This window comes from Palaemon carinicauda, chromosome 12 (genome assembly GCF_036898095.1).
Source record: "Palaemon carinicauda isolate YSFRI2023 chromosome 12, ASM3689809v2, whole genome shotgun sequence".
NCBI lineage: Eukaryota > Metazoa > Arthropoda > Malacostraca > Decapoda > Palaemonidae > Palaemon > Palaemon carinicauda.
In genome coordinates this window covers 10,236,835-10,262,365 of record NC_090736.1, presented here as the reverse complement: position 1 = coordinate 10,262,365, position 25,531 = coordinate 10,236,835, and the positions used below count along the sequence as shown (strand labels likewise).

Genomic DNA, 25,531 nt, shown 5'->3' with positions numbered 1-25,531 from the left:
TGCATACAATTAAATCACCTGAAAATGTCACAATCCATATACTGTAAATCTTCCTCCTAGTTTTTTATAAACTTCTGAATTCCTACATCATTTACTTGCATTTCACAGATCTTATAAAATTTCCTCAATATCGTATTTTTGGGCTCAGGCCATGTCGTCCTGATGGAAGTTCCTTTAAAGTAGCTTCCTAGGGTATATTTAGCTACAGTGATATTCCAGAGAATTTTACCTTGAGGTACCCAGAATTCTAACTCCTGGAGCGAATATCCCTAACTTATCCTTCTAGGATATTGCACAATATCAGAGAACGTATTCTTGACACGCCACATAGCTATCTTCACCCCGAATAGCGTTGGCGCTTCGAGAGGGAAAGTGGCAAGAAAACAAAGGGGAGCCCTTATTCAGGTACCCCTCTCATTGTTTTGAGTCTGTATATGACGTCATCATCGCCGCCATGTTATTCCTTATCTCGTAGCGCTATTGCTCGGTGATTTCCCCTGTGCTCTCTCGCTATTTTTGGATTTATTCGTCATTATGATGCTTTCACCAGCCTCTTCTGCCTCTGGAAAGTTGAGTATTATCTTTACTTTGTATAAATGTAAGCTCTTGCCCGTTTTTATTTGAATCAAGGTTTAATTAATGTAAACGAGCTGTTGCCTAACCGGAGGCGTCATGGGCGCTGTCGTTCGGTATGCATGAGTCATTTAGTTAGCCAGAACGACTTCCCCGGTTTATTAGCTTTAATAAATTTAGCTATTTAGCCTTCCTGCTAGGAATTCTTTATATTATGCCGATAGTATTCATCAGTTTCAGCAATTTAGGTAACCGATCCTTGCTTATGTTAGGCTTCTTAGCCTAGGCGTTTTGCTTTCAGTACTTTCATGCATGAAATAATAGACTTTCCTAGTGTGATAATTTTATTGAAGCTCTAGGCATTAATTTATACATGTAAGATATTTACTGAATAAATTTTCCTCTTCCAAAGATAGTATATGAGAGAGTTTCGATGATTTAGGTACATTGAACCCTCGTTTATCGCGGTAGATAGGTTCCAGACCCGGCCGCGATGGGTGAAATTCCGCGAAGTACAGTAGTGACATCATATTTACCTATTTATTTAACATGTATATTCGGACTTTTAAAACCTTCCCTTGTACGTAGCACTGTTAACAAACTACCCTTTAATGTACAGAACACTTAATGCATGTACAGTGAACCCTCGTTTATCGCGGTAGATAGGTTCCAGACGCGGCCGCGATAGGTGAAAATCCGCGAAGTAGTGACACCATATTTACCTATTTATTCAACATGTATATTCAGACTTTTAAAACCTTCCCTTGTACGTAGTACTGTTAACAAACTACCCTTTAATGTACAGAACACTTGATGCATGTACTACAGTACCCTAAACTAAAACAGGCACAAATATTAAAGGCAATTTTATATCATGCGTTTCCTAAACACGCTAAAAAGCACGTTAAAAAATGGCAACCAATGTTTTGTTTACATTTATCTCTGATCATGATGAAGAAACAAACTGGAGGTAGAGCTTTGCTTATTACCCAGACATATTTCCCATACTATTCCCTTAGAACTACATCACATCCTCCTACTTTAGATATATATATATATACTGTATATATATATATATATATATATATATATATATATATATATATATATATATATATATATATATATATATATATATATATATATTTATAAATATATATATATATATATATATATATATATATATATGTACTGTATATATGTATATATATATATGTGTGTGTGTATATATATATATATATATATATATATATATATATATATATATATATATATATATATATATATATATATATATATATATATATTTATATGTATACACATATACATACCTACATATATACATAAATACATGCATATATATATATATATATATATATATATATATATATATATATATATATATATAGTATATATATATATATATATATATATATATATATATGTTACTGTATATATATGGGTTATGGAAAAAATCCGCGAAGTGGTGAATCCGCGATGGTCGAACCGCGAAGTAGCGAGGGTTCACTGTACTACAGTACCCTAAACTAAAACAGGCACAAATATTAAAGGCGATTTTATATCATGCGTTTCCTAAACACCTAAAAAGCACGATAAAAAATGGCAACCAATGTTTTGTTTACGTTCATCTCTGATCATAATGAAGAAACAAACTCATTTAGTGTACACATATATGTATAGGTTAGTTTTTGCATCGATTATATTGATTATACAGTATGTTGATTTTTTTATTACCAATGTTTTACTTTATTTTTCTTAGGACTTCCAAATGAAATGTTTTTCTTTATGACGCCGCCTGAAACGACGGCGTCATAAAGTACTGTACGCTCAGTAAACAACCACGCTCAGAACAAACAAGGCATTTAACGCGCATGATGATAGTGATAAATAATGATGCAGTACAGTATTTACAGTAAAAGCATTTACAAAATATGTTACCTTACAAATATAATTTACCGTATCTATATAAAATCATACAGTACTGTACAGTACATATTGTACGTACCAAGCAGGAAAACAATTTACGAGAGAGAGAGAGAGAGAGAGAGAGAGAGAGAGAGAGAGAGAGAGAGATTGTTTTACGTACGTACTGTAAATGTAAATTTTAAACAAAAAAAATCAATTTACGAGAGAGAGAGAGAGAGAGAGAGAGAGAGAGAGAGAGAGAGAGAGAGAGAGAGGAGAGAGAGAGAGATTGTTTTACGTACGTAAATGTAAATTTTAAACTAAAAAAATATGATAGGTTACAACATGTAGACTTTTAAAACCTTCCCTTTAACTTAATGCATACAGTACAGTACTAAACTATAAAACAGGCACAAATACAGTATTAGAATGTGAGAATATTAAAGTAAAAAATAAAGATTGTTACTGTACTCACCACAAAAGAAGTTCAAGAAAAACTTGAATGAGGATGGCGATGAATTTGCTGCACAGTAGAAATGATGATGATGTGTTCTACTGTGCAGCCAGGTAGTATTTTACGTCTCTTCAGACGGAGGTGTCTTTTCCTGGGACACCTCTTCAACTTCTTCAATTTCTTCCGAAGGCGTAGTAGCAGGAGGAACTGGCTCTTTTTTGCGAGGCTGGAAGAACATTGTGATCGGAAGTTGTTGCCGCTGCTTCTTTTTTCGATCTAAGAGCATCTTGTAGGGAGTCATTATGTCATCAACCTTGTTGCAGAATTGCATCGACCGAACCATATCCTCGTCCCACTCTTGCAACATTTCTTTCACCTCCTTTATATGGTTGCAGACCTTGGCAAGCCGTTCTAGTGTTAAGCCCGTTTCTTCGACATTTTCTTGGGTCTCTTCCTGGGTTTCACTCTCTTCTTCGCTTGCCGATTTCGTTAGGTCTTCGAGGTCTGCGTCAGTTAGGGGCTGGGAATGGCAGTCCAACAACTCGTCGACGTCTTCAGTCGTATGTCGCCAAACCCGTCACCTCCAATTATGGCAGCCAACTGCACAGATTTGCGTACTGCAGAGTGTTGGATTTCAGCAGGTGTAAATCCCTCGTCGTCGTAAACAATCTCGGGCCACAACTTCTTCCAGCTCGCATTCACAGTTGCAGGTTTCATCTCTTGAAGTGCCTTCTGAATATTCTTCAGGCACGTGGCTATGGTGTACTGCCGCCAGTACGCCTTCAAGTTAAAATCTTCATCCTCATCCTCTTGGGCAGCATCCACACACGCAACGAGGTCCGCCAAGGTATTCTTCGTGTAGAGGGCCTTGAACGCCCTGATAACCCCCTGGTCCATCGGTTGAATTAATGACGTGGTGTTGGGTGGCAGGAACTCAACCTGAACACCCTCACGCGACAGGTCAGTTGCGTGTCCACCAGCGTTATCCATAAGGAGAAGGATCTTGAATGGCAAGCCCTTCTCTACAAGATATTCATTGACTTGCGGGATGAAACACTGGTGGAACCAGTTGGAGGTCAGCATCTTCGTAATCCATGCTTTTGGATTATGCATCCAGTACACGGGAAGGAGATTCTTATTCTTATTTTTCAAAGCGCGAGGATTTTTCGACTTATAAATAAGCCCCGGCTTTAGCACAAATCCAGCAGCATTGCCACACATCACGAGGGTAATGCGATCCTTGAATGCTTTAAAGCCAGAGGCTTTGGCTTCCTCTTTGAACAGGAAAGTTCGCGACGGCATTCTCTTCCAAAACAAGCCGGTCTCATCCATATTAAAGACTTGTTCCGGCTTGTATCCACCTTCGGCGATAATATTCTTGAACGTCTGGTTCACGTAAGTTTCAGCAGCGGCAGTGTCAGCCGAAGCAGCCTCCCCATGCAGGGAAACGCTTTTCAGGGCGAAGCGTTTCTGAAACTTCGCGAACCATCCTTTGCTGGCGGAAAAACGTTGTTTCTGAGGCTGGGAATCAGTGGTTGTCCCTGGTTGAGGATCATCTGCATCATCATCTTCTTCAGCATGGTTGCCATCGTCGTCTTGAGGTTCCTTTGCAGCAAAATTCTGATACAAGCTCAAAGCCTTTGTTCGGATGGTGTTTGTATCCAAGGCTATGTTCTTCTTCCGGCAGTCGGCAATCCACACAGCTAAAGCACCTTCCATGCGTACGATCGTTTTATTACGCGTTGTAACGACTCGCTTCGCTGATCTGCTGAAGGTGATTGCAGCCGTCTTTCTAATGTTCGCCTCGTCCTTCTTGATATAGCGAACAGTAGATTCGTTGATCCCAAAATGGCGCGCCGCGGACGCGTAACTTCTACCATCTTTTAACATATCGAGAAGCGTAACCTTCTCAGCAATCGTCATCATCCTTCGGTGGCGTTTAGGCTCACTACCAGCCTTAGTAGAAGCAGAACGCTTGGGAGGCATTGTACAGTAGGATTTGACAAAAAGTTCAACTTAAAAAGGTCGCACACAGCACAGATTAAACTTCACAAACTTAAGAACGTCTACTCAGCGATACGCGGGAACAGAGAGTGGACGACCCGGGCCCGCGAGAACCTAGATGCTGGAAGCTGGAGATGAGGGCAAAACACCAATCACAGGCTAGATAACAAAACTTGAGTTCTGATTCGTCATCTATCAGCGCTTGAACCAATCACAACCCGTCTTACAGTATATGATGCGTAGGTTACCAACTCATACAAGATACCCCGCGCATACCGTACGTACAGTATTGATAATAATAATATTAAATAATGATAATAATACAGTACAGTACTGTAATAATAATAATAATAATAATAATGATAATAATAATAACAATCATAATATTATTAACAACAACAACAATAATAATAATAATAACAATAATAATAATAGCTTTACGTATGCTATTTTTTTCTTTTGTAGGATGTGTCTCTCTCTCTCTCTCTCTCTCTCTCTCTCTCTCTCTCTCTCTCTCTCTCTCTCTCTCTCTCTCTCTCTCGTACGCTTATTCGAAATGTGATTTTTGCAACAAAGAATGTTATTGGATGCAGTACTACGTACGTATACATACAAAAGAATCATGGAAAAGATGCACATCCATTACATTTGTAGTATAGTAGCCATCAGCAGCCTTACACCATTCTAATATGGTATGACTGCATCTGATTTGCGTTTCATGTTCGATTTAATTTTACTACGTACTGTATACAGTACTGTATTATCGTATGATCACATTCTCTTTTCGTGTTTTATTTCTTTCTGTGCTGAATTATATATCATATGTAATGCAATGAACAATCAGTAAGAGCAGATATTACTAATTACAGTATTAATGGAATTACAGGTAACAAAATATCGTATTTGGGGGTCTTCAGATTTCGCGGTACTTTCGAAATTTCCGGAAAATCCGCGATATGTATATATATATGGGTTATGGAAAAAACCCGCGAAGTGGTGAATCCGCGATGGTCGAACCGCGAAGTAGCGAGGGTTCACTGTAATCGATTCTCACTGCGCCTAGGCTACCAGCCTTGGGGCTTTAGTATACTTTCGTACACATCCCCGATTGTTCTTTTTCTCCTCTGGAGGTCTAAGAACAATCCCTTTTCCCTCTAAGTTAGCCTAGACTTAACCCTAGTCAGTTTTGCCCCGAATAGTATTCGGGTAAAACTAGGCTAGGGTGTTTCTGTCCTTGTCCTGTAACCGGAGAGATAGCTATATGGCGTGTCAAGAATACGTCCTCTGATATTGTGCGATATCCCTAGAGGGATAAGTTAGGGATATTCGCTCCAGGAGTTAGAATTCTGGGTACCTCAAGGTAAAATTCTCTGGGAATATCACTGTAGTCAAATATACCCTAGGAAGCTACTTTAAAGGAACTTCCATCAGGACAACATGGCTATCTCACCCAAAAATAGATTTTTCGCTTCGCTCAAAATCCGTTTACTAATCACATTTGCAACCTGGAAATCTATAAGTACAATGACATACAATTAGGTTTTTTTTTCTAATTTTATTCCTTATTTTCTCAACCATCATTTCCACAAAATATAATTTTCTTGTCTTAGATATATTTCATATTAGTATTGTGCATCGTTTTTGTGAATAAAAGTTAGCCTACTGTCATATTTTTATTTATACTATTAACATTCTATGCAGTCTCTCTCTCTCTCTCTCTCTCTCTCTCTCTCTCTCTCTCTCTCTCTCTCTCTCTCTCTCTCTCTCTCTCATATATATTTTCTTTACATTTCTGCATAATGTAAGGTCCTTTGCCTACGAGTAGTTTTATATCTTTCAACAGCCATCTATCATGGAATTGTTACACAATCACATAATTACTTCACAATGAATATAAGTTTTTTTTACACAGTGCTTAACTGTTATTTAGAGTAAAATAATATATTAAAAATAATTATGAAAAATTATTCTATAATCACTTCATAATGAATATAAAGAATTTTCGGTGGTTTAGAGTGAAATACAATAGAAAATGAAACAAACTTATGAAAAATTTGCTCCGTAATCAAGAACAAAAGAAATAAATATGGAAATGTAGGTTATCATAGAGTAAGTGTGCGTGTACAGTATATCTGATGGTGACAAATCTCATATACAATTACTGAAGGGTGATATGATGCTGCTTAGTGAAAGGGTTAACAAGTAAGGGGGCGGAGCTCCTCACCCTCCCTCCCATCTGTCGTTAACTACATAGTTAACAATTTTAACAGTTGTTCCAGCTCACATTTAAAACATATCTCTACATAAATGACTAAGGTTTATATAGTTAAAAAATGTAAAAATTACTTTAAAGAATTTTAATTTTGTCTAGGCACTAAATAGGCGATTAACTTTTTTTTTTTCTAGGTGTATTTAGACTTAAAACAACCTGGAAGAGCTTGTACCCAGTGTAAGCTTGGCTTAGGTGTAAGGGGAGTTGATGCTGATGACATAAGATCCAAACTTCATTACAGGTAAGCCCTCAGTGTTATTGTATTCACTTGCACCCTCTGCATAGAATCAGAATTTAACCCTAAAACTGGGTGATCTTTGAACAAGCACCACAGATTTTACTTGCGTATCATGCAATATTTTGGTTCTCAGACCTCATCCTATTGATACAGTAGTTCATCATTTAAAAAAAAGGAGTACATTTAAGCATAAACTACAAGTAGTTATTGTGTCAACCTGTGTTTCATCCCCCTATTTTTTTACAAATCATGCTAGCCCTGTGAAAGATTATAATAAACAGTTAGAAAATACAATTGAAAAATTAATTCAAGAGTGGTAACGAGTAATTTTAAGTAAAAGGAAAAGAAAATACATATCCATAATCAATGATACACTATGTAATGAATATTTCTTCTTCTTTGTCTACATCTTTTCCCACTTCTATGTGGGGTCGATGTTTCTGGTCAGCTTTCTCCATCTACCTCTGTCCCATACCTCATCACCAATTAATCCTTTTGATCGAAGGTCATCCTTGATACAGTCCACCCACTTTCGCTTTGGTCTCCCTCTCCTTCTCATTCCCTGTACCTCCATTTCCATTACTCTCCACCCAATATACTGTTCATCTCTTCTCATGACATGACCGTACTACCTCAGTCTACTTTCTAGGATCTTATTTGATAGTTTTCTAACTCCTTTGGTACCCCAAATTACCTCATTCCATATCTTTTCTCTTCTTGTCACCCCACACATCCATCTCAACATTCTCATCTCTACTATGTAATGAATACTATACACATGTAATAACTGTTTGCTCTGTCACTTTGACAGATCATATTTTGTTAGATGCTCCCATTATCTTTAATGAAATCTTGAATTATACTTGAAAAAGCACTGGAAGACCTCCAAAATGCTTTAGAAAGAATACCTCCAATATGCAGCTGTGCCACCAAAACTTATATATCTTATTATCATGTGCTCCAGGAAATAATAACTTGTATTTTTCAATATTAAACTTAGCCGGTGATTATATAAGCTGCAACTCTGTTGCTCGACAGAAAACTCTACGTTAAAAATCCGCCAGCGATCGCTATGCAGGTAGGGGGTGTACTTCAACAGCGCCATCTGTCGTGCAGGTACTCAGTACTCAATGTAAACAAAGAACTCAATTTTCTCTCTGTCGGGCTACCGGCAAGACCTACTAATTCGCTGTTGCTAACTGGATTTGTTTTCACAACTATTTGGTGAAGTACACTATTCTAGTTTTGAGCTTTCGCTATGCAGGTGTTTTATCTTCATCTCAAAACTTGAACTCGTTTTGGATAGATTTAATTATGGTGACAAAGAGAGTATGGACTTTCTTTCACTTTTAAATGGCCGACCCTTCCCTTAGACGGAAGTGTGTTTAGGTTTTTAGTAATTATCTTATCACGTTATAGATCTATATATTTTATATCTCTCCGCCTTTATTAGGCCTCTTCGATTAACTTTCTATTTTTTATAAACATATAAAATAAATTTTAATGCTTTGTTTAGCTTTTAAAGGATTTAAAACTTTTTAAATGTAATATTTTATGAAAGAATTTCTCTGATAGTCTTCGTACTGTTTTCAAAGATGAACTAACGTTTAGTTTTTTATGCTACGCAGTTGTTGACGTTCAGGACGTTCAACATGCGCTCTATCGTTACGATAGAGAGAGAGTGTATCACGGTTTCACTTTGCAGTAAGAGTAAATCGATTCTGACGTTTTGTTCATTCTTTCTTAGCTTAAATGTTTTAAATTCTAATTCAAAGGAACTTTTTATTTGAAAAACCTTTCAGTTTTTTCCTTTAGTCAAATAACATGTTTTTTTTGACGAAATATAATTGGCTCTTAAATATAATTGGGCTCTTCTCTTAGGTGCGAAATCAAGAGAGAGAGAGAGATTGAGACGGAGGGAGAGAGAGGAGAGAAAACGTTCCGTTCAAGCGGGTAACGTTGTTCTCGTGTTACTCTCGTCCCTAGTCTCTGTACGGGGAGGAAGGATAAAACGTTTTTAGGTTTTTATTCTCGTCCCCAGGCTATGTGCGGTGAGAGATTGAAAACGTAGTTATATGAACTAGTGTTTAGTCTCTTTCCCAGCCACTGATTTTTCTTTTTATCTTAAAATATGTTTTCTGTTTTTTGCTGGTATTATGAACTTGCATTATACGACTTATTTCGCAATTACTACCTTTTAATGAAGGGTAGAATTGCGTGTTTCAGGTAGAAATAAGTGCAAAACAGAAAATCGAAGTGATAAAGTGATATGCGCAAAGTGTTACAGTGTTGCGTCCGAGGCGCAAAGTGTTACAGTGTTGCGTCCGAGGGTTCGTCTGTTCGTGCCTGTCGTTCACCTAGTCCGGGACCTCTTGCAAGCTCCCAAGCCCAGGGGAGAAGTAATGTCGAACGACTTATGGGTTCGAGAGGCCTTGACCAACGAACAGACGTTTTCCCTCTATGGTATCGGGTGTATCTTACCAAGATCTCCCCTACCATAAGACGAGAGAGACGTTGTTTCTCCTCGCCATCCGTAGGCTTTTCGCATAAGAAACCTGTCACAAGGTTTCGAAGCCCTTAAGCGAAAGTCAGTCCTTTCAGGACAGGTCCAACGTCCTGGTTACAGCCATTAGGACAGCTCTGACATTATGCAGTCATCGGATAACTGCTCGCCGCCTAACAAAAGCGTAACACAGACTCCGAAAGTCTTTTTTTGTAGGCAAAGTGTTGCGGTCACAGACGTTACCCTCGTCTATTACCACAACCATTTCCGTTGATCCTTAAGGGGTTATATGGCAAAACATGCAGTATATGCTTGCCTCCCTTATGGAAGACTATTCTGCCGATTAGTCCGTTGAGTCTAGCCGTTTATCTCATCGATATCCTGGCTTTCAGCCAACCTAACGTTCCTTTGTGCTTACTGTTGACGTTGGCGTAGCCTAGTCACGTCAGTCAGGTTGTTTAGAACCACACTCGATGCGGTCTCGTGTGGTTTTTCAGCCGCATTTGGACGTTAGGCCACTGGCTGATACTCCTGTTGACGTTCTAGACGATCACTAACAATCGGAGTTGACTTGTTTTGACGCTGTGCGTCAACCTCCGCATTCTAGAGTTGTTTTGACTGCTCAGTCTAGGCAGTCAAAGCAGTCTCGAGTGGACGCTGTACGTCCTCACGCACCTGTTGTGGTTGACAGTTCAGTTGTTGACAGTTCACAGACTGTCAAGCAGTTACATGACGTTGCGTTCTGGTCCGCTACTAATGCACCAGTGAGAGACTCAGCTTTTATCGGACAAGGTTCCTGTAGATGAGGAAGTGGCTGTTCTCCCTCCTACTGATATTCCCTTGAGGACTCCGTCAGATGGAGAGGAGCCTTAAGCTGCTTAGCCTCCTATGGACTTTAATTAAATCATGATGATTTTTTTTAAGGATCTTCGTCCGGATCTTGTAACTGCTGCTCCTCGTTCGCCTAAACGTCAGAGCTTACACTAGGCCTAGCTACTTCGAAGCCGTTGTTTTTAAGCTAGTGCTCTCTCGCTCTCCTAGAGAGCGTTACGTTGGCTAGGCGACTGGTTTTTCACCAGGAGGAGTTTGGGGGATACAGCCTTTGCTTTCCCTTCTTTTAAACTGGTTTATAGAGCGAGAGTCTGATATGACACGAGAGAAGTTCTCGGCTTGGGAGTTCATGCCTCTGCCCAGATAGACTTCTCAATTCTGGTAGACTCTCCCTGGCGCCTAGCCAGGAGACGCTCCAAGTTGTTTACAGGTCAACTTCTCAGCTGTTGTCGAGCCTTTGAAGTTTTGCTGTACTATTAGGTCACGCATAACAAGGCTTTCAGGGATGGTAAACGGTTCCGCCTCAGTCGCTAACCCCGTCTGTTGCCACACCTGCTCCCGTAGACCCTAAATGGGCTTTGCTGCAAGACATGCAGTCCAAGCTTGCGTCCTTGATAGAGGACTTAAATGCGGAGAAGAACCTTCTGGCCAACAACCTTCCAACCGGTCGGTTGTGCGCCCTGTTGACGCTGAGGTAACCTACTCGCGTCTGCCAGTTGAGGTGATTCCTCCACCGATGCGACCCAGTGTGGGTTGCCAGCCGCACGGTGACGTTAAGCGACGCTCGGAGGTGGTTGTTGACGTTCAGGATGTTCAACAACCAGCAGAGGTGACTTGTTGTGACGCAGTGCGTCAACCTCAGCAACCCGGTAGGGTGTTGACTGCACAACCCAGACGGTCTAGACAGTTTCGGGTTGACGCTGTGCTTCCTCGCGCACCCATGGTTGTTGACAGTTCACAGACTGTGCAGCAGTTCCATGATATTGAGTCCGGCTCCGTCACGCATCCACCAGTGCGGCCGGATTCAGCGAGTCAGACGTTGCCCACTCCGTTGCCGTTTCCTCATCAGTTTCGGATGAGGAACCCTCTGATGAGGACGTTGCTGAACAAGACGATCAGCCCCCAGCCCTGCTATCCATCCAGAAGATGCTGAAGAAGGAACGCTGCTCAGTCAGGCTGTGGATGAGTCTGGTAGGGACGCTGTCATCCGTGTATCAATTTGTGTCACTAGGAAGACTACACCTCCGTCCTCTTCTATACCATCTAGCTTTTCACTGGAAAAAGGACAAGACGCTAGAAGCGGTCTCGATCCCGGTTTCTGAAAAGATAAAGTCTTGTCTGACTTGGTGAAAGGACTATATCAACCTAAGAGAGGGTCTTCTCCTGACTGTTCAGACTCCCAACCACGTTCTCTTCTCGGACGCATCGGACGTAGGCTGGGGTGCGACATTAGACAGTCGGGAATGCTCGGGAATATGGTACTCGAGTCAAAGGACAATGCATTTCAACTGCAAGGAGCTACTGGCAGTACGTCTGGCCTGGAAAAGCTTCAGGTCTCTCCTTCAAGGCAAAGTGGTGGAGGTGAACTCGGACAACACCACGGCTTTGGCGTACATCTCCAAGCAAGGAGGGACCTACTGTCTGACGTTGTACGAGATCGTAAGGGACCTCCTCACCTGGTCAAAAGGTCTAGACATATCACTAGTAACGAGGTTCATCCAAGGCAACTTGAATGTCATGGCAGATTGTCTCAGTCGGAAGGGACAAATAATTCCAACAGAATGGACCCTCCACAAGGATGTATGCAAGAGACTTTGGGCCACCTGGGGCCAGCCAACCATAGATCTCTTCGCAACCTCGATGACCAAGAGGCTCCCAATATTTTGCTCACCAATCCCGGACCCAGCAGCAGTTCATATAGATGCCTTTCTCCTAGATTGGTCATATCTAGATCTATATGCATTCCCTTCGTTCAAGATTGTCAACGAGGTACTGCAGATGTTCGCCTCTCACGAAGGGACAAGGTTGACGCTAGTTGCTTCCCTCTGGCCCGCGAGAGAATGGTTCACCGAGGTACTTCGATGGCTAGTAGACGTTCCCAGAACACTTCCCCTAAGGGTGGACCTTCTACGTCAGCCACACGTAAAGAAGGTACACCAAGGCCTCCACGCTCTTCGTCTGACTGCCTTCAGACTATCGAAAGACTCTCGAGAGCTAGAAGCTTTTCGAAGGAGGCAGCCAGAGCGATTGCTAGAGCAAGGAGAACATCCACCCTAAGAGTCTACCAATCGAAGTGGGAAATCTTCCGAAACTGGTGCAAGTCAGTATCCGTATCCTCGACCAGTACCTCTGTAACTCAAATAACTGACTTCCTCTTATATCTGAGGAAAGAACGATCTCTTTCAGCTCCCACTATCAAGGGTTACAGAAGCATGTTGGCATCAGTCTTCCGTCACAGAGGCTTAGATCTTTCCAACAATAAAGATCTACAGGACCTCCTTAAGTCTTTTGAGACCACGAAGGAGCGTCGTTTGGTTACACCTGGTTGGAATATAGACGTGGTACTAAGATTCCTTATGTCAGACAGGTTCGAACCGCTACAATCAGCCTCCCTGAAAGATCTCACCTTAAAGACTCTTTTCCTGGTATGCTTAGCCACAGCTAAAAGAGTCAGTGAGATTCATGCCTTCAGCAAGAACATCGGATTCTCATCCGAAACGGCTACATGTTCTACAACTTGGTTTTCTAGCCAAAAACGAGCTGCCTTCTCGGCCTTGGCCAATATCGTTCGATATTCCAAACTTATCGTATGGTTGGAAATGAACTAGAAAGAGTCTTATGCCCTGTAAGAGCTCTTAAGTTCTATTTAAAACGAACTAAACCTTTACGAGGCCCGTCTGAAGCTTTATGGTGTTCAGTTAAGAAACCATCTTTGCCTATGTCAAAGAATGCTTTATCCTATTTTATCAGACTGTTAATACGAGAAGCTCATTCCCATCTGAATGAGGAAGACCAAGCTTTGCTGAAGGTAAGGACACACGAAGTTAGAGCTGTCGCAACTTCCGTGGCCTTTAAACAAAATAGATCTCTGCAAAGTATAATCGACGCAACCTATTGGAAAAGCAAGTCAGTGTTCGCGTCTTTTCATCTTAAGAATGTCCAGTCTCTTTACGAGAACTGCTACACTCTGGGACCATTCGTAGCAACGAGTGCAGTAGTGGGTGAGGGCTCAACCACTACAATTCCCTAATTCCATAACCTTTTTAATCTTTCTCTTGAAATGTTTTATTATTGTTTTTGGGTTGTCCGGAAGGCTAAGAAGCCTTTCGCATCCTACTTGATTTGGCGGGTGGTCAAAGTCATTTCTTGAGAAGCGCCTAGATTAGAGGTTTTGATGAGGTCCTGTTGTATGGGTTGCAACCCTTGATACTTCAGCTCCTAGGGGTCGCTCAGCATCCTAAGAGGATCGCGAGGCTCCGTAAGGAAGACGCACTTAAAAAGGCAGAGTAATTGTTCAAGTCGACTTCCTTACCAGGTACTTATTTATTTTATGTTTGTTATTTTGAATAACTGCTAAAATGAAATAAAAAATCCTTAGCTCATAATAATGTAAACAATTATTGCTGGTCTCTACCCACCCCCCTGGGTGTGATTCAGCTTATATAATCACCGGCTAAGTTTAATATTGAAAAATGTAATTTTTATAATAAAATAAATTTTTGAATATACTTACCCAGTGATTATATATTAAAGGACCCTCCCTTCCTCCCCAATAGAGACCCAGTGGACTGAGGAGAAAATTGAGTTCTTTGTTTACATTGAGTACTGAGTACCTGCACGACAGATGGCGCTGTTGAAGTACACCCCCTACCTGCATAGCGATCGCTGGCGGATTTTTAACGTAGAGTTTTCTGTCGAGCAACAGAGTTGCAGCTTATATAATCACCGGGTAAGTATATTCAAAAATTTATTTTATTATAAAAATAACATTTTCAAAAAAAAAAAAGAATTGGACGATGCTGTAATAGAAGCTTTTATTTTTAATATTTAGCCCTTAAATCACTAATTTAGTATCTCATTTGACCTTTTGTAGCTGTTGTACCAGCATTATCAGTACTTAAAGTGGTGCGGCCCCTATTAGACTCATTCTAATCCTCATATTCCACATTCCATTTCTTCAATAATGTGGCACTGGCCTCTTAAGTACTGTATTGTTAATTCGATACATTACTTAATTTCAGCTTAGCAGCTATGAAAATTACAACTCATGACCTTTTCACACAGGTTCCATTCCAGTTCATGATCCCTTATTACTAAAAAGGTCTGATTTCCTCATCACTCGCATTTCAGAATTTTGCATACATTAGTAACCTGGTTCAGTCTAAGTTTTGAGTGCAGCAAGAAGCTACTTAAGTAACTAGTTATTTGTAACAAAGTGAGTCAATTTCTATTACCCACAATACTTCTCATGTGATGTACTTAAGGCTTTATTTTGGGAGATTTGAAGCTTACCCGGATCCCAGGCTGTAGGCTAGTTGGTTTTTAGCCTTTTACTCTATCTCCATTCCTTCTTCCTTACTTCAATCTTGCCATCCAATCTCTTGTAACTTTTGCTTTCTAAGGCAACTGTGGGGCTGCTCCACTAATTGCACCTAGGTGCTGAATGGCATATCAGTCGGTGCCATGCCATGTAGCCCAAGTTCATAAATCCAATCAATCCACAATGCCTCAGTTTTGCAGCATATTTCTTAATACTGTACTATATACAATAGAAATAATAGAATTTATATCACTGAAATTTATAACCTAGTTAAGAAGCTGCTTTTACAGCTCTCAAGAGCTGCTAGCTTAGATTTGTTGTAGCATAGCAAGTTAAATATTCATTTCATATTCATACAAAATAATTGGTATAACGTAACAAAAGTGGCTATCATATGTTCAGCTGCTAATGAAGTTTGCAGGAAATTACAGTCTACTAATAATTTTTTTTTTTTTTTTTTTTTTTTTTTTTTTTTTTTTTTTTTTTTTTTTTGCATAAAAAACATTTTGACCTGTCCCATGATAGTCAAGATTTTTATTCGGGGGGGGGGGGGGGGTATGAATTATAAAGGGAAATATGGATATACTTTAATATAATTTTTTTCTTAATTTATGGCGTATTTCAATAAATATACAGTAACCCTTTGTCATAAGATGGTAAATTATCATCAGTATAATTGTTGCATTAAATCCTTTTCCACTTCTTCTCTTCAGGTTTGGAAAAGCAAAAATGATGCTTTGTGATTTTAGCGACTCTTTCAAAGAGTTGAAGAAGGCTCAAAGGCTCAGACCACATAATCTGGACATAAGTGATGCTTTGGAGTCTTTACTAGCCAAGAAAGAAAAATATGAACAGCAAGAGAAGTTCATGTTCCAGAGGATTTTCCAACCGAAAGAAGAAGCAAGCCAGAAAAGCAACCTGGCTGTAGGAAAATCCAAAGAGAAAATCGATCCAGATGCCAACATTCTGAGTGTGAGGCCCAAATTCAAGAAGGTTATACAGGACCAGATCATAGAATTTATAACCAATCCTGATATTAATGAGCTTCCATTTCCTAGTAATCTCTCTCCCGATGAGATTGCTTACATTGCAGCTGCAGCTAAGGCTGCTGACCTACTTGTAACTGTCAGACAGAAAGGAATGGAAACTACATTGAAGATTGCTAAACCCTAAGTGCTTGTGGAAGTGGTCAGGTAAACTTGTTTTATTCTTTCATCTCAAAGGTGCCTGAAGTTAAGGTACCTTGTTCAATAGCTTTATTTTTCCGTATATTAGATTATGTTTTCTCCCTTGGGTAATCAAGTTCTTCATTATAAATTTTCAAGCTTAGTTTAACTCTTTATTCTGAAAAAATAAGGAAAGCATTATAAGCATCAATGTGATGTATACATATATCACAAATGTTAAATGAAGAATGAAATATACTGTAGGTTCTTTTGAATTATTTGGGCTTTTATAATGACAATAAAATAAATGTTGCAAAAGTAATATCTTGAAGCAAATACCAGATAGTATTGTTGGTAAGCTATTCAATACCAATATTCATTAAATAAAAATTATTTTTTTAGTTAATTAGTGAAAATTTTTGTCGTATGACTTTCACTTCATGATTTATTCAAATTAAGTACACGGTACCTGTAAATACAATAAGGTCGAAAGTTTACTCGCTTTGAAAATGCAGTAAAAATTTAAACTAACGGGTATTTATTTAAACCCTAACTATGCAAGTTTAAACAACTTAAAGCAATGATATCATCATCAATAATGCTGTGGGGAGATCATCCCAAGGTTTTATATATTAGTAAAAGGAAATGAAGCCTTCAAGAACTAGGTAGTATAAAAATATATTGTCTAAATAGAACGTGGATGTAGGCTTTCTGTGAATCAAGCTGCATGCATTATAGTGTCCTTCAGTTGTCTGTATGCATAATGATAGGAATATATCTAGCCTGTATAAGCAATATTCTAAAACATATTGTGCTCTGTTTGGCGGCATTTTTATCTCTCTAAGCTAAACTTGATTCAAATATGGTTTTTGTCTTTGATTCCAACCCTTAGTGATTTATATTGTCAACAACTAGCAGTTTCCTTATAAGTGCTAATACCTTTAAATCATTCACATTTTTGTGCCCTCAATTTTCAGGGATTTTTTTGCAATATTCCTGAAGTACTCACTATATAGTGTAAATAAAATAATAGCGGTGATAAGAGAAAGCTACCACAACACAAAGGGGCTGTGACTTTATGGTGAGCTTGTTGGATACATTGTTTAGATACCTGAAGGTAACTCTACCATGGTTCAGTATTTTGAAAGGAAAAGTCTAAGACCACTGGTGTGAGTTTCCTATTGAAATTAAATATTTGAAAGACAGCCAAACAAGAGATCTTACAGCAGTGTCACAAAGAGTATGATCATCAGTACTATAAGAAAGCAAACCAATCTGTAAGTAGAACAATGAGAAACTAAATTTTCCTCATTTATCTTTTCCTGAAGCGTAACTAGTTTAAACTTTTGGTCCTGTTAAAGTAACAAGTAAAGTACCTAATACGTACTTGCAGAGATGTACAGTTTTAAATATTAAACTTAGCCGGTGAATATATAATAGCTGAGCCTCCGGCGGCTCGACAGAAAAACACACCAAAAACTCGCGAGCGATCGCTATGAAGGTTGTGGGTGTGCCCACTAGCGCCAACTATCGGCCAGATACCGCATATACATGTAAACAGACCCAATTTTTCTCTGTCGGCCTTAACGACAAGACGTATCAATACTCGCTGTATAACCTGGAGTTTTCTCAACATATTTGGTGAAGTACTTCCTTTTGGTTTGAGCTTTCGCAGTGCAGGTGTTTTATCTTCAACTTAAATCTTGAACTCGTTTTTGGATAGATTTAATTTTTGATGACTTTGGATTGTTTTTTTGGACTTTCTTTGACTTTTAAATGGCCGACCCTTCCCTTAGTACGGAAGTGTGTTTTAGGCTTTTAGCAATTATCTTATCACGTTATAAATTGTTGTGGTTAACTATATATTTTATATCTCAACCGCCTTTATTAGGCCTCTTCGATTAGCTTTCCATTTATAATAAACATCAAGATAAATTTTAATGATTTGTTTATATGCGACCTTTCCTATTCCTCCTCTAATCCGAGAGTAGGCGGTCCTAACTTGGAAACCGAAGTTAAACAACGTTGAGCCCTTTCAATCGTAAATAACTTTTACAGAGCAAATGATTTAAAACTTATTAAATAAATATTTTTTAGTAAATATTTTATGAAAGATTTTCTTTGAATAGTCTTCGTACTGTTTCAAAGATGAACTAACGTTTAGTTTATTTATGCTACGCAGTTTGCGCTCTATCGTTACGATAGAGAGAGAGAGAATCACGGTTTCACTTTGCAGAAAGAGTAAATCGATTCTGACGTTTTGTTCATTCTTCTTTCAAACTTAAATGTTTTAAATACTATTTTAAAGGAACTTGTTAATTGAAAAACCTTTCAGTTTTTTCCTTTGGTCAAATAACCTGTTTATTGACGAAAGGTAAGTGGGCTCTTCTCTTCGGTGCAAAACCAAGAGAGAGACAGAGAGAGGAAGAGAGAACGTTCCGATCTTTGTTCTCGAGTCAGTTTTTTACTCTCGTCCCTAGTCTCTGTACGGGGAGAAAGGATAAAACGTTTTTAGTTTTTATTCTCGTCCCAAGACACTGTACGGTGAGAGATTGAAAACGTAGTTTTGAATGAACTAGTGTTTAGTCTCCTTCCCAGCCACTGATCTTTTTATCTTAATATATGTTTACTGTTTTTTGCTTGTATTAATGTGCTTACATTATACGACTGATTTCGCAATTATAACCTTTTGATGAGGGTAGAATTGCGTGCTTCAGGTAGAAATCAGTTTTATTCATACCTAATGTGAATTGTTGTAAAATTCGATTTCAGTGAAGTAAGTGCAAAACAGAAAATCGTAGTGATAAAGTGATAATTGCGCAAAGTGTTATCAGTGTTGCAACCGAGGGTTCGTCTGTTCGTGCCTGTCGTTCACCTAGTCCGAGACCTCTTGCAAGCTCCCAAGCCCAGGGGAGAAGTAATGTCGTACGACTTATGGGTTCGAGAGGACTTGATCAGCGAACAGACGTTCCCTCTATGGTTTCAGGCGTGTCTCATCAACACCGCCTCTACCGTAAGACGAGCGAGACGATTTTTTCCTCGTCATCCGAAGGCTTTTCGCATAAGAAACCGTGGAACAAGGTTTCGAGGCCCTTTAAGCGAAAGTCAGTCCTTTCAAGACAGGTCCAGCGTCCTGGTTGTAACAATTAGGACAGCTCTGATCCTATGCAGTCATCGGAAGACTGCTCGCCGCCTAAACAAAAGTGTAACACAGGCTCCGAGAGTCTTTTTGTAGGCAAGGTTTTGCAGTCACAGACGTTACCCTCGTCTCTTACCGCAACCATTCCCGTTGATCCTAAATGGGTTGTACGGCAAGACATGCAGAATAAGCTTGCCTCTCTTATGGAGGACTATTCTGTTGAGCAGGTTCACGATGATCGTCGCCGCTTAGCTGATCAGATCTTGGCCGTCAGCCGCCCAAACGAGCCTTTGCTCGTCCTGTTGACATTGACGTTACAAAATCACGTCAATCGTGTTTTGTAGAGCCTCACTCGATGCAGTCCCGTGTTGACTCTTAGCCGCTTGTGGACGTTCAGCCGCTACCGCTTGCTCTTGTTGAGGTTCAGGACGTTCACCAACCAGCAGAGTTGACTTGTTTTGACGTTGAGCGTCAATCACCGCAGTCAAGAGTTGTTTTGACTGCTCAGTCTAAGCAGTCAAGGCAGTCTCGAGTTGACGTCGAACGTCCTCCCGCACCTGTTGTTGTTACTGGTCAGTCCTTTAAGCAGTTACATGACATAGCGTCCTTGACTGCTACTGATTGCTCCTTTGCGTGTGGACTCTGCTTGTCAAGCATTGCCACCACGGCAGGTCTCTCCCTTGCTTGAGACTCGGCTATTGTCGGACAAGGTTCCTTCAGATGAGGAAGTTGCTGATCCCCTTCCTACTGATATTCCCTTGAGGACTCTGTCAGACGGAGAGGAGCCTAAAGCTGCTCAGCCCTCTATGGACTTTAAATAAATCATGCTGATTTTTAAGGATCTTTGTCCGGATCTTTTTGTAACTGCTGCTCCTCGTTCGCCTAAACGTCAGAGTTTACACTAGGCCTAGCTACTTCGAAGCCGTTGTTTTATAAGCTAGTGCTCTCTCGCTCTTCTAAGAGAGCTTTACGTTTGCTAGGCGACTGGTTAATCACCAGGAGGAGTTTGGGGGAGACAGCCTTTGCTTTCCCTACTTTTAAGCTGGCTTATAGAGCGAGAGTCTGATATGACACGGGAGAAGTTCTCGGCTTGGGAGTTCCTGCCTCTGCCCAGATAGACTTCTCAAACCTCATAGACTCTCCCTGGCGCCTGGCCATGAGACGCTCCAAGATTTTATGGTCGACTTCAGAGCTAGACCATCTCCTGTTAGGAGTTTTTTTCGAGCGTTTGAAGTTTTGCTGTACAATTATGTCATGCATAAACAAGGCTTTCAGGGATGGCTCCAATGATCTGACAGCCACGTTCTCTGCAGGAACAAGTCCCTCAGGGATGGCTCCAATGATCTGGCAGCCATGTTCACTGCAGGAGTACGTAAGAGGCAAGTGCGCTCAATGTATTCATTGTCAAAACAAACTTCACGATGAAGTCTACCAGGCTGTCTTGACAGCATTAATGGAAGGCGACTGGATGGTCTCTCTCGACCTTCAGGAGGCATACTTCCACATTCCTATACACCCGGATTCCCAACCGTTTCTGAGGTTTGTTTACAGGAATGTGGGGTACCAGTTTCGAGCCCTGTGCTTTGGCCTCAGTCCTGCTCCTCTCGTGTTTACGAGGCTCATGAGGAATGTGGCAAAATCCCTCCATCTATCGGGGATCCGAGCCTCCCTGTACTTGGACGACTGGCTTCTCAGAGCATCGTCCAGTCTTCGCTGTCTGCAGGATCTACATTGGACGTTGAGTCTGGCCAGGGAGTTGGGACTTTTGGTCAACCTAAAAATCCCAACTGATCCCATCCCAGATTATTCTATATTTTGGGATGGAGATTCGCAGTCCAGTTTTTTTCGGGCTTTTCCGTCTGCCACCCGAATAGAACAAGCCCTGCTCGAAATCTAACTAATGCTGAAAAGAGAACGTTTGTTCAGTCAGGAGTTGGAACAGTCTCGTAGGGACTCTCTCATCCCTGGAGCAGTTTGTCTCACTAGGGAGACTACACCTTCTGCCTCTCCGGTTCCATCTAGCCTCTCACTGGAACTAGGACAAGACGTTAGAGACGGTATCATTCCCAGTCTCCGAACCAGTAAAGGCATGCCTTAAATGGTGGGACAGCAATATCAGTCTGAGAGAGGGACTATCCCTAGCAGTCAAGAACCCAAACCACGTGTTGTTCTCAGAAGCGTCGGATTTGGGTTGGGGTGCAACCCTGGACGGTCGGGAATGCTCGGGTCTGTGGACCTCAAGTCAGGAGAGCATGCACATCAATGGCAAGGAGCTATTAGCAGTCCACTTGGCCTTGATATTCGAAAGCTTCTTCGAAAATAAGTGGTAGAGGTCAACTCAGACAACACCACAGCTTTGGCGTACATCTCCAAGCAAGGAGGCACACACTCCTTCACGCTGCTCGAGATCGCAAGGGACCTTCTCTTATGGTCAAGAAATCGAGGCATCTCCCTGTTGACGAGATTCATCCAGGGGGACTTGAACGTCTTGGCAGACTGTCTCAGTCGGAGGGGTCAGGTGATACCCACGGAATGGACCCTCCACAAGGACGTGGGCAAGAGTCTTTGGGCTACTTGGGGTCAACCCACCATAGACCTCTTTGCCTCCTCGTTGACCAAAAGGTTACCAATCTATTGCTCTCCAGTCCTCGATACAGAAGCAATCCACATAGACGCGTGTCTACTGGGTTGGTCTCTTCTGGACTTATATGCATTCCCACCATTCAAGATAGTCAACAAGGTACTGCAGAAGTTCGCCTCTCACGAAGGGACAAGGTTGACGTTGGTTGCTACCCTCTGGCCCGCGAGAGAATGGTTCACCGAGGTACTTCAATGGCTGGTAGACTTTCCAAGAAGTCTTCCTCTAAGGGTAGATCTGTTACGTCAGCCCCACGTAAAGAATGTCCATCAAAGCCTCCCCGCTCTTCGTCTGACTTCCTTCAGACTATCAAAAGGCTCTCAAGAGCTCGAGGCTTTTTGAAGGAGGCAGCCAGTGCGATTGCAAGAGCGAGGAGAGCTTCTACCATTAGAGTATACCAGTCGAAGTGGGAAGTCTTTCGAGACTGGTGCAAGTCAGCATCTGTGTCCTCGTCCAGTACCTCTGTAGCCCAAATCGCAGATTTTCTTTTACATCTGAGAAAGGTTCGCTCCCTTTCAGCTCCCACGATTAAGGGCTACAGGAGCATGTTGGCTTCGGTCTTTCGACATAGAGGCTTAGATCTTTCCAACAATAAAGATCTCCAAGATCTCCTTAAGTCTTTCGAGACCTCTAAGGAACGTCGTTTGGCAACTCCTGGATGGAACTTAGACGTGGTCCTAAGGTTCCTCATGTCAGACAGGTTTGAGCCATTACATTCAGCCTCCCTGAAGGATCTCACCCTCAAGACACTTTTCCTAGTGTGCCTGGCTTCAGCTTAAAGGGTCAGTGAACTTCATGCCTTCAGTAAGAACATCGGCTTTTTCTACAGAAAAAGCCACTTGTTCACTTCAACTTGGTTTCCTGGCCAAAAATGAACTGCCTTCTCGTCCTTGGCCTAAATCTTTTGATATTCCTTGCTTATCAGAGATCGTAGGCAACGAACTGGAAAGAGTATTATGTCCTGTTAGAGCTCTTAAGTTCTATTTAGCTCGTACTAAGTCATTAGGAGGTAAATCTGAGGCATTATGGTGCTCAGTTAAGAAACCATCATTGCCTATGTCAAAGAATGCTTTGTCATATTTTATCAGATTTTTAATACGAGAAGCTCATTCTCACTTGAATGAGAAAGACCGATGTTTGCTTAAGGTTAAGACGCACGAAGTTAGAGCAATAGCAACCTCCGTGGCCTTCAAGCAAAATAAATCTTTGCAAAGTATTATGGACGCGACTTTTTGGAGAAACAAGTCAGTGTTCGCGTCATTTTACTTAAAAGATGTCCAGACTCTTTACGAGGACTGCTACACACTGGGTCCATTCGTTGCAGCGAGTGCAGTAGTGGGTGAGGGTTCTACCACTACATTACCCTAATTCCAATATCCTTTTTAATCTGTCTCTTGAAATGTTTTTAATATTGTTTTTTGGGTTGTACGGAAGGCTAGGAAGCCTTTCGCATCCTGGTTGATTTGGCGAGTGGTCAAAGTCATTTCTTGAGAGCGCCCAGATTAGGGGTTTGATGAGGTCCTGTTGTATGGGTTGCAGCCCTTAATACTTCATCTCCTGGGAGTCTTTCAGCATCCTAAGAGGATCGCTGGGCTTCGTGAGGAAGACAGACTAATAAGGCAGAGTAATCGTCTAAGTCAACTTCCTTACCAGGTACCTTTATATATTTGGGTTTTGTTATGATATAACTGTCAAAAACTCTAAGCATATACGCTGTAAACTTAATTAACTCTGGTCTCTACCCACCACCATGGGTGTGAATCAGCTATTATATATTCACCGGCTAAGTTTAATATTTAAAAATGATATTTTAATTATAAAATAAATTTTTGAATATACTTACCCGGTGAATATATAAAGGCCCCCCCTTCCTCCCCGATAGAGACCCAGCGGGATGAGAAAAATTGGGTCTGTTTACATGTATATGCGGTATCTGGCCGATAGTTGGCGCTAGTGGGCACACCCACAACCTTCATAGCGATCGCTCACGAGTTTTTGGTGTGTTTTTCTGTCGAGCCGCCGGAGGCTCAGCTATTATATATTCACCGGGTAAGTATATTCAAAAATTTATTTTATAATTAAAATATCATTTTACATAAATAGTATTTGTTCCATCACAAATACAAACCATCATTCTTTACATAGCAGAAGATAACAGGACAAGCTAGAAGACTGGTATAAAAACTTTTAGTGAGGTGTCAACAACCAGTCGAGTTGTTAACTGTGGCTAGCATGGAATACCCCCCCCCCCCCCCCACCCCCCCCCCCCCCCCCCCCCCCCCCACCCCCTGCTCACTCACTACAACCTCATTGATACCAACTGTGGCCGAGAGTGAACATTCTCTTTCCATGCTCCTGGAACTGGCTTGCCTGAAAACTTTTAATCTTTTATTTTCTTTTTGCAGGTGTGAGCAGTGTGTTAACCTTTGAGGTTACCATCATGCGGGTTTCTCCTGGCATAGTGAGGCACGTTTATGTCGGTAATGGAGACGGATCCTCTCTAGTTTTGCCTTTCGTGTAGAGGACACTCCTGCATGCAGGCTTCTCCATGCAACAAGTGTTGGGAGTGGCCATCGTCCCAGTGGAAGTGGTATGACAGGAGGAAGATAAAAAAGGTTAAAAAGGGATTCTTCACCTTTGGAGTCTTCCTCAAAGTAAAAGAAATCCTAACTAACCTTCCTCTCCTGGTACCCTTCTTACTGCCTCTTCTCATTTGGCCTCCTCCAGTGGTTGATCAAGCAAGAGTGGTAGTAGTTTAACTCATGGACAACCCTCAGGTCAGGAAGCTCTTCCCATCCAGCCTAGTGAGGCAGTGAAACCTTCCTCCCTTGGGGAGTCACATTCCATGATGCTTTGCATCTCTTGTGGCCTTCCTTGGGACTTTCGGATTCTCCGGTGAAGGATAGGCTGCTGTAGGTATTGGTTCGTTGGGCTCAGTTGGATATAAATTTTGACCAAGTCAGAGTATTTTCATTTTACCTGCAGAGTCCGGTGACTGAGACAGATCGCAACACCCTTCCACGAGAAAGACTTCGTTCAAGCGTATCTTTGGCTGAATTCTCGGACACCTCACCTCTCTAGAGAAGTTGGTACCGATTGGGAGAATGCATCTCCGTTCGGTTGAGTGGGCCTTGAAAAGTCAATAGCCCCAGGCATCAGTCTCTCCATCAACCCACCTGAACATCCTTCGAGATGTAAAGTCAGACCTTTGCTGGTGGATCAAGGAGAAGAACCTGTTAGCTGGTAC

General features: G+C 41.1%; 1 protein-coding gene across 2 annotated transcripts in view; it reads left to right on the top strand.

Annotated features, from left to right (window-relative positions):
* The window catches only part of shu (shutdown), a 68,492-nt gene extending 51,120 nt beyond the window's left edge, over nucleotides 1–17,372 (top strand). For both annotated transcript variants that reach the window (XM_068384399.1, XM_068384400.1), the window contains 2 exons: nucleotides 7,364–7,470; nucleotides 16,055–17,372. In XM_068384399.1, the coding sequence (XP_068240500.1) occupies nucleotides 7,364–7,470; nucleotides 16,055–16,514 (567 nt within the window). In that variant the 3' untranslated portion in view covers nucleotides 16,515–17,372. The remainder of the gene's footprint in view (nucleotides 1–7,363; nucleotides 7,471–16,054) is intronic.
* Nucleotides 17,373–25,531: the final 8,159 nt, after the last annotated feature.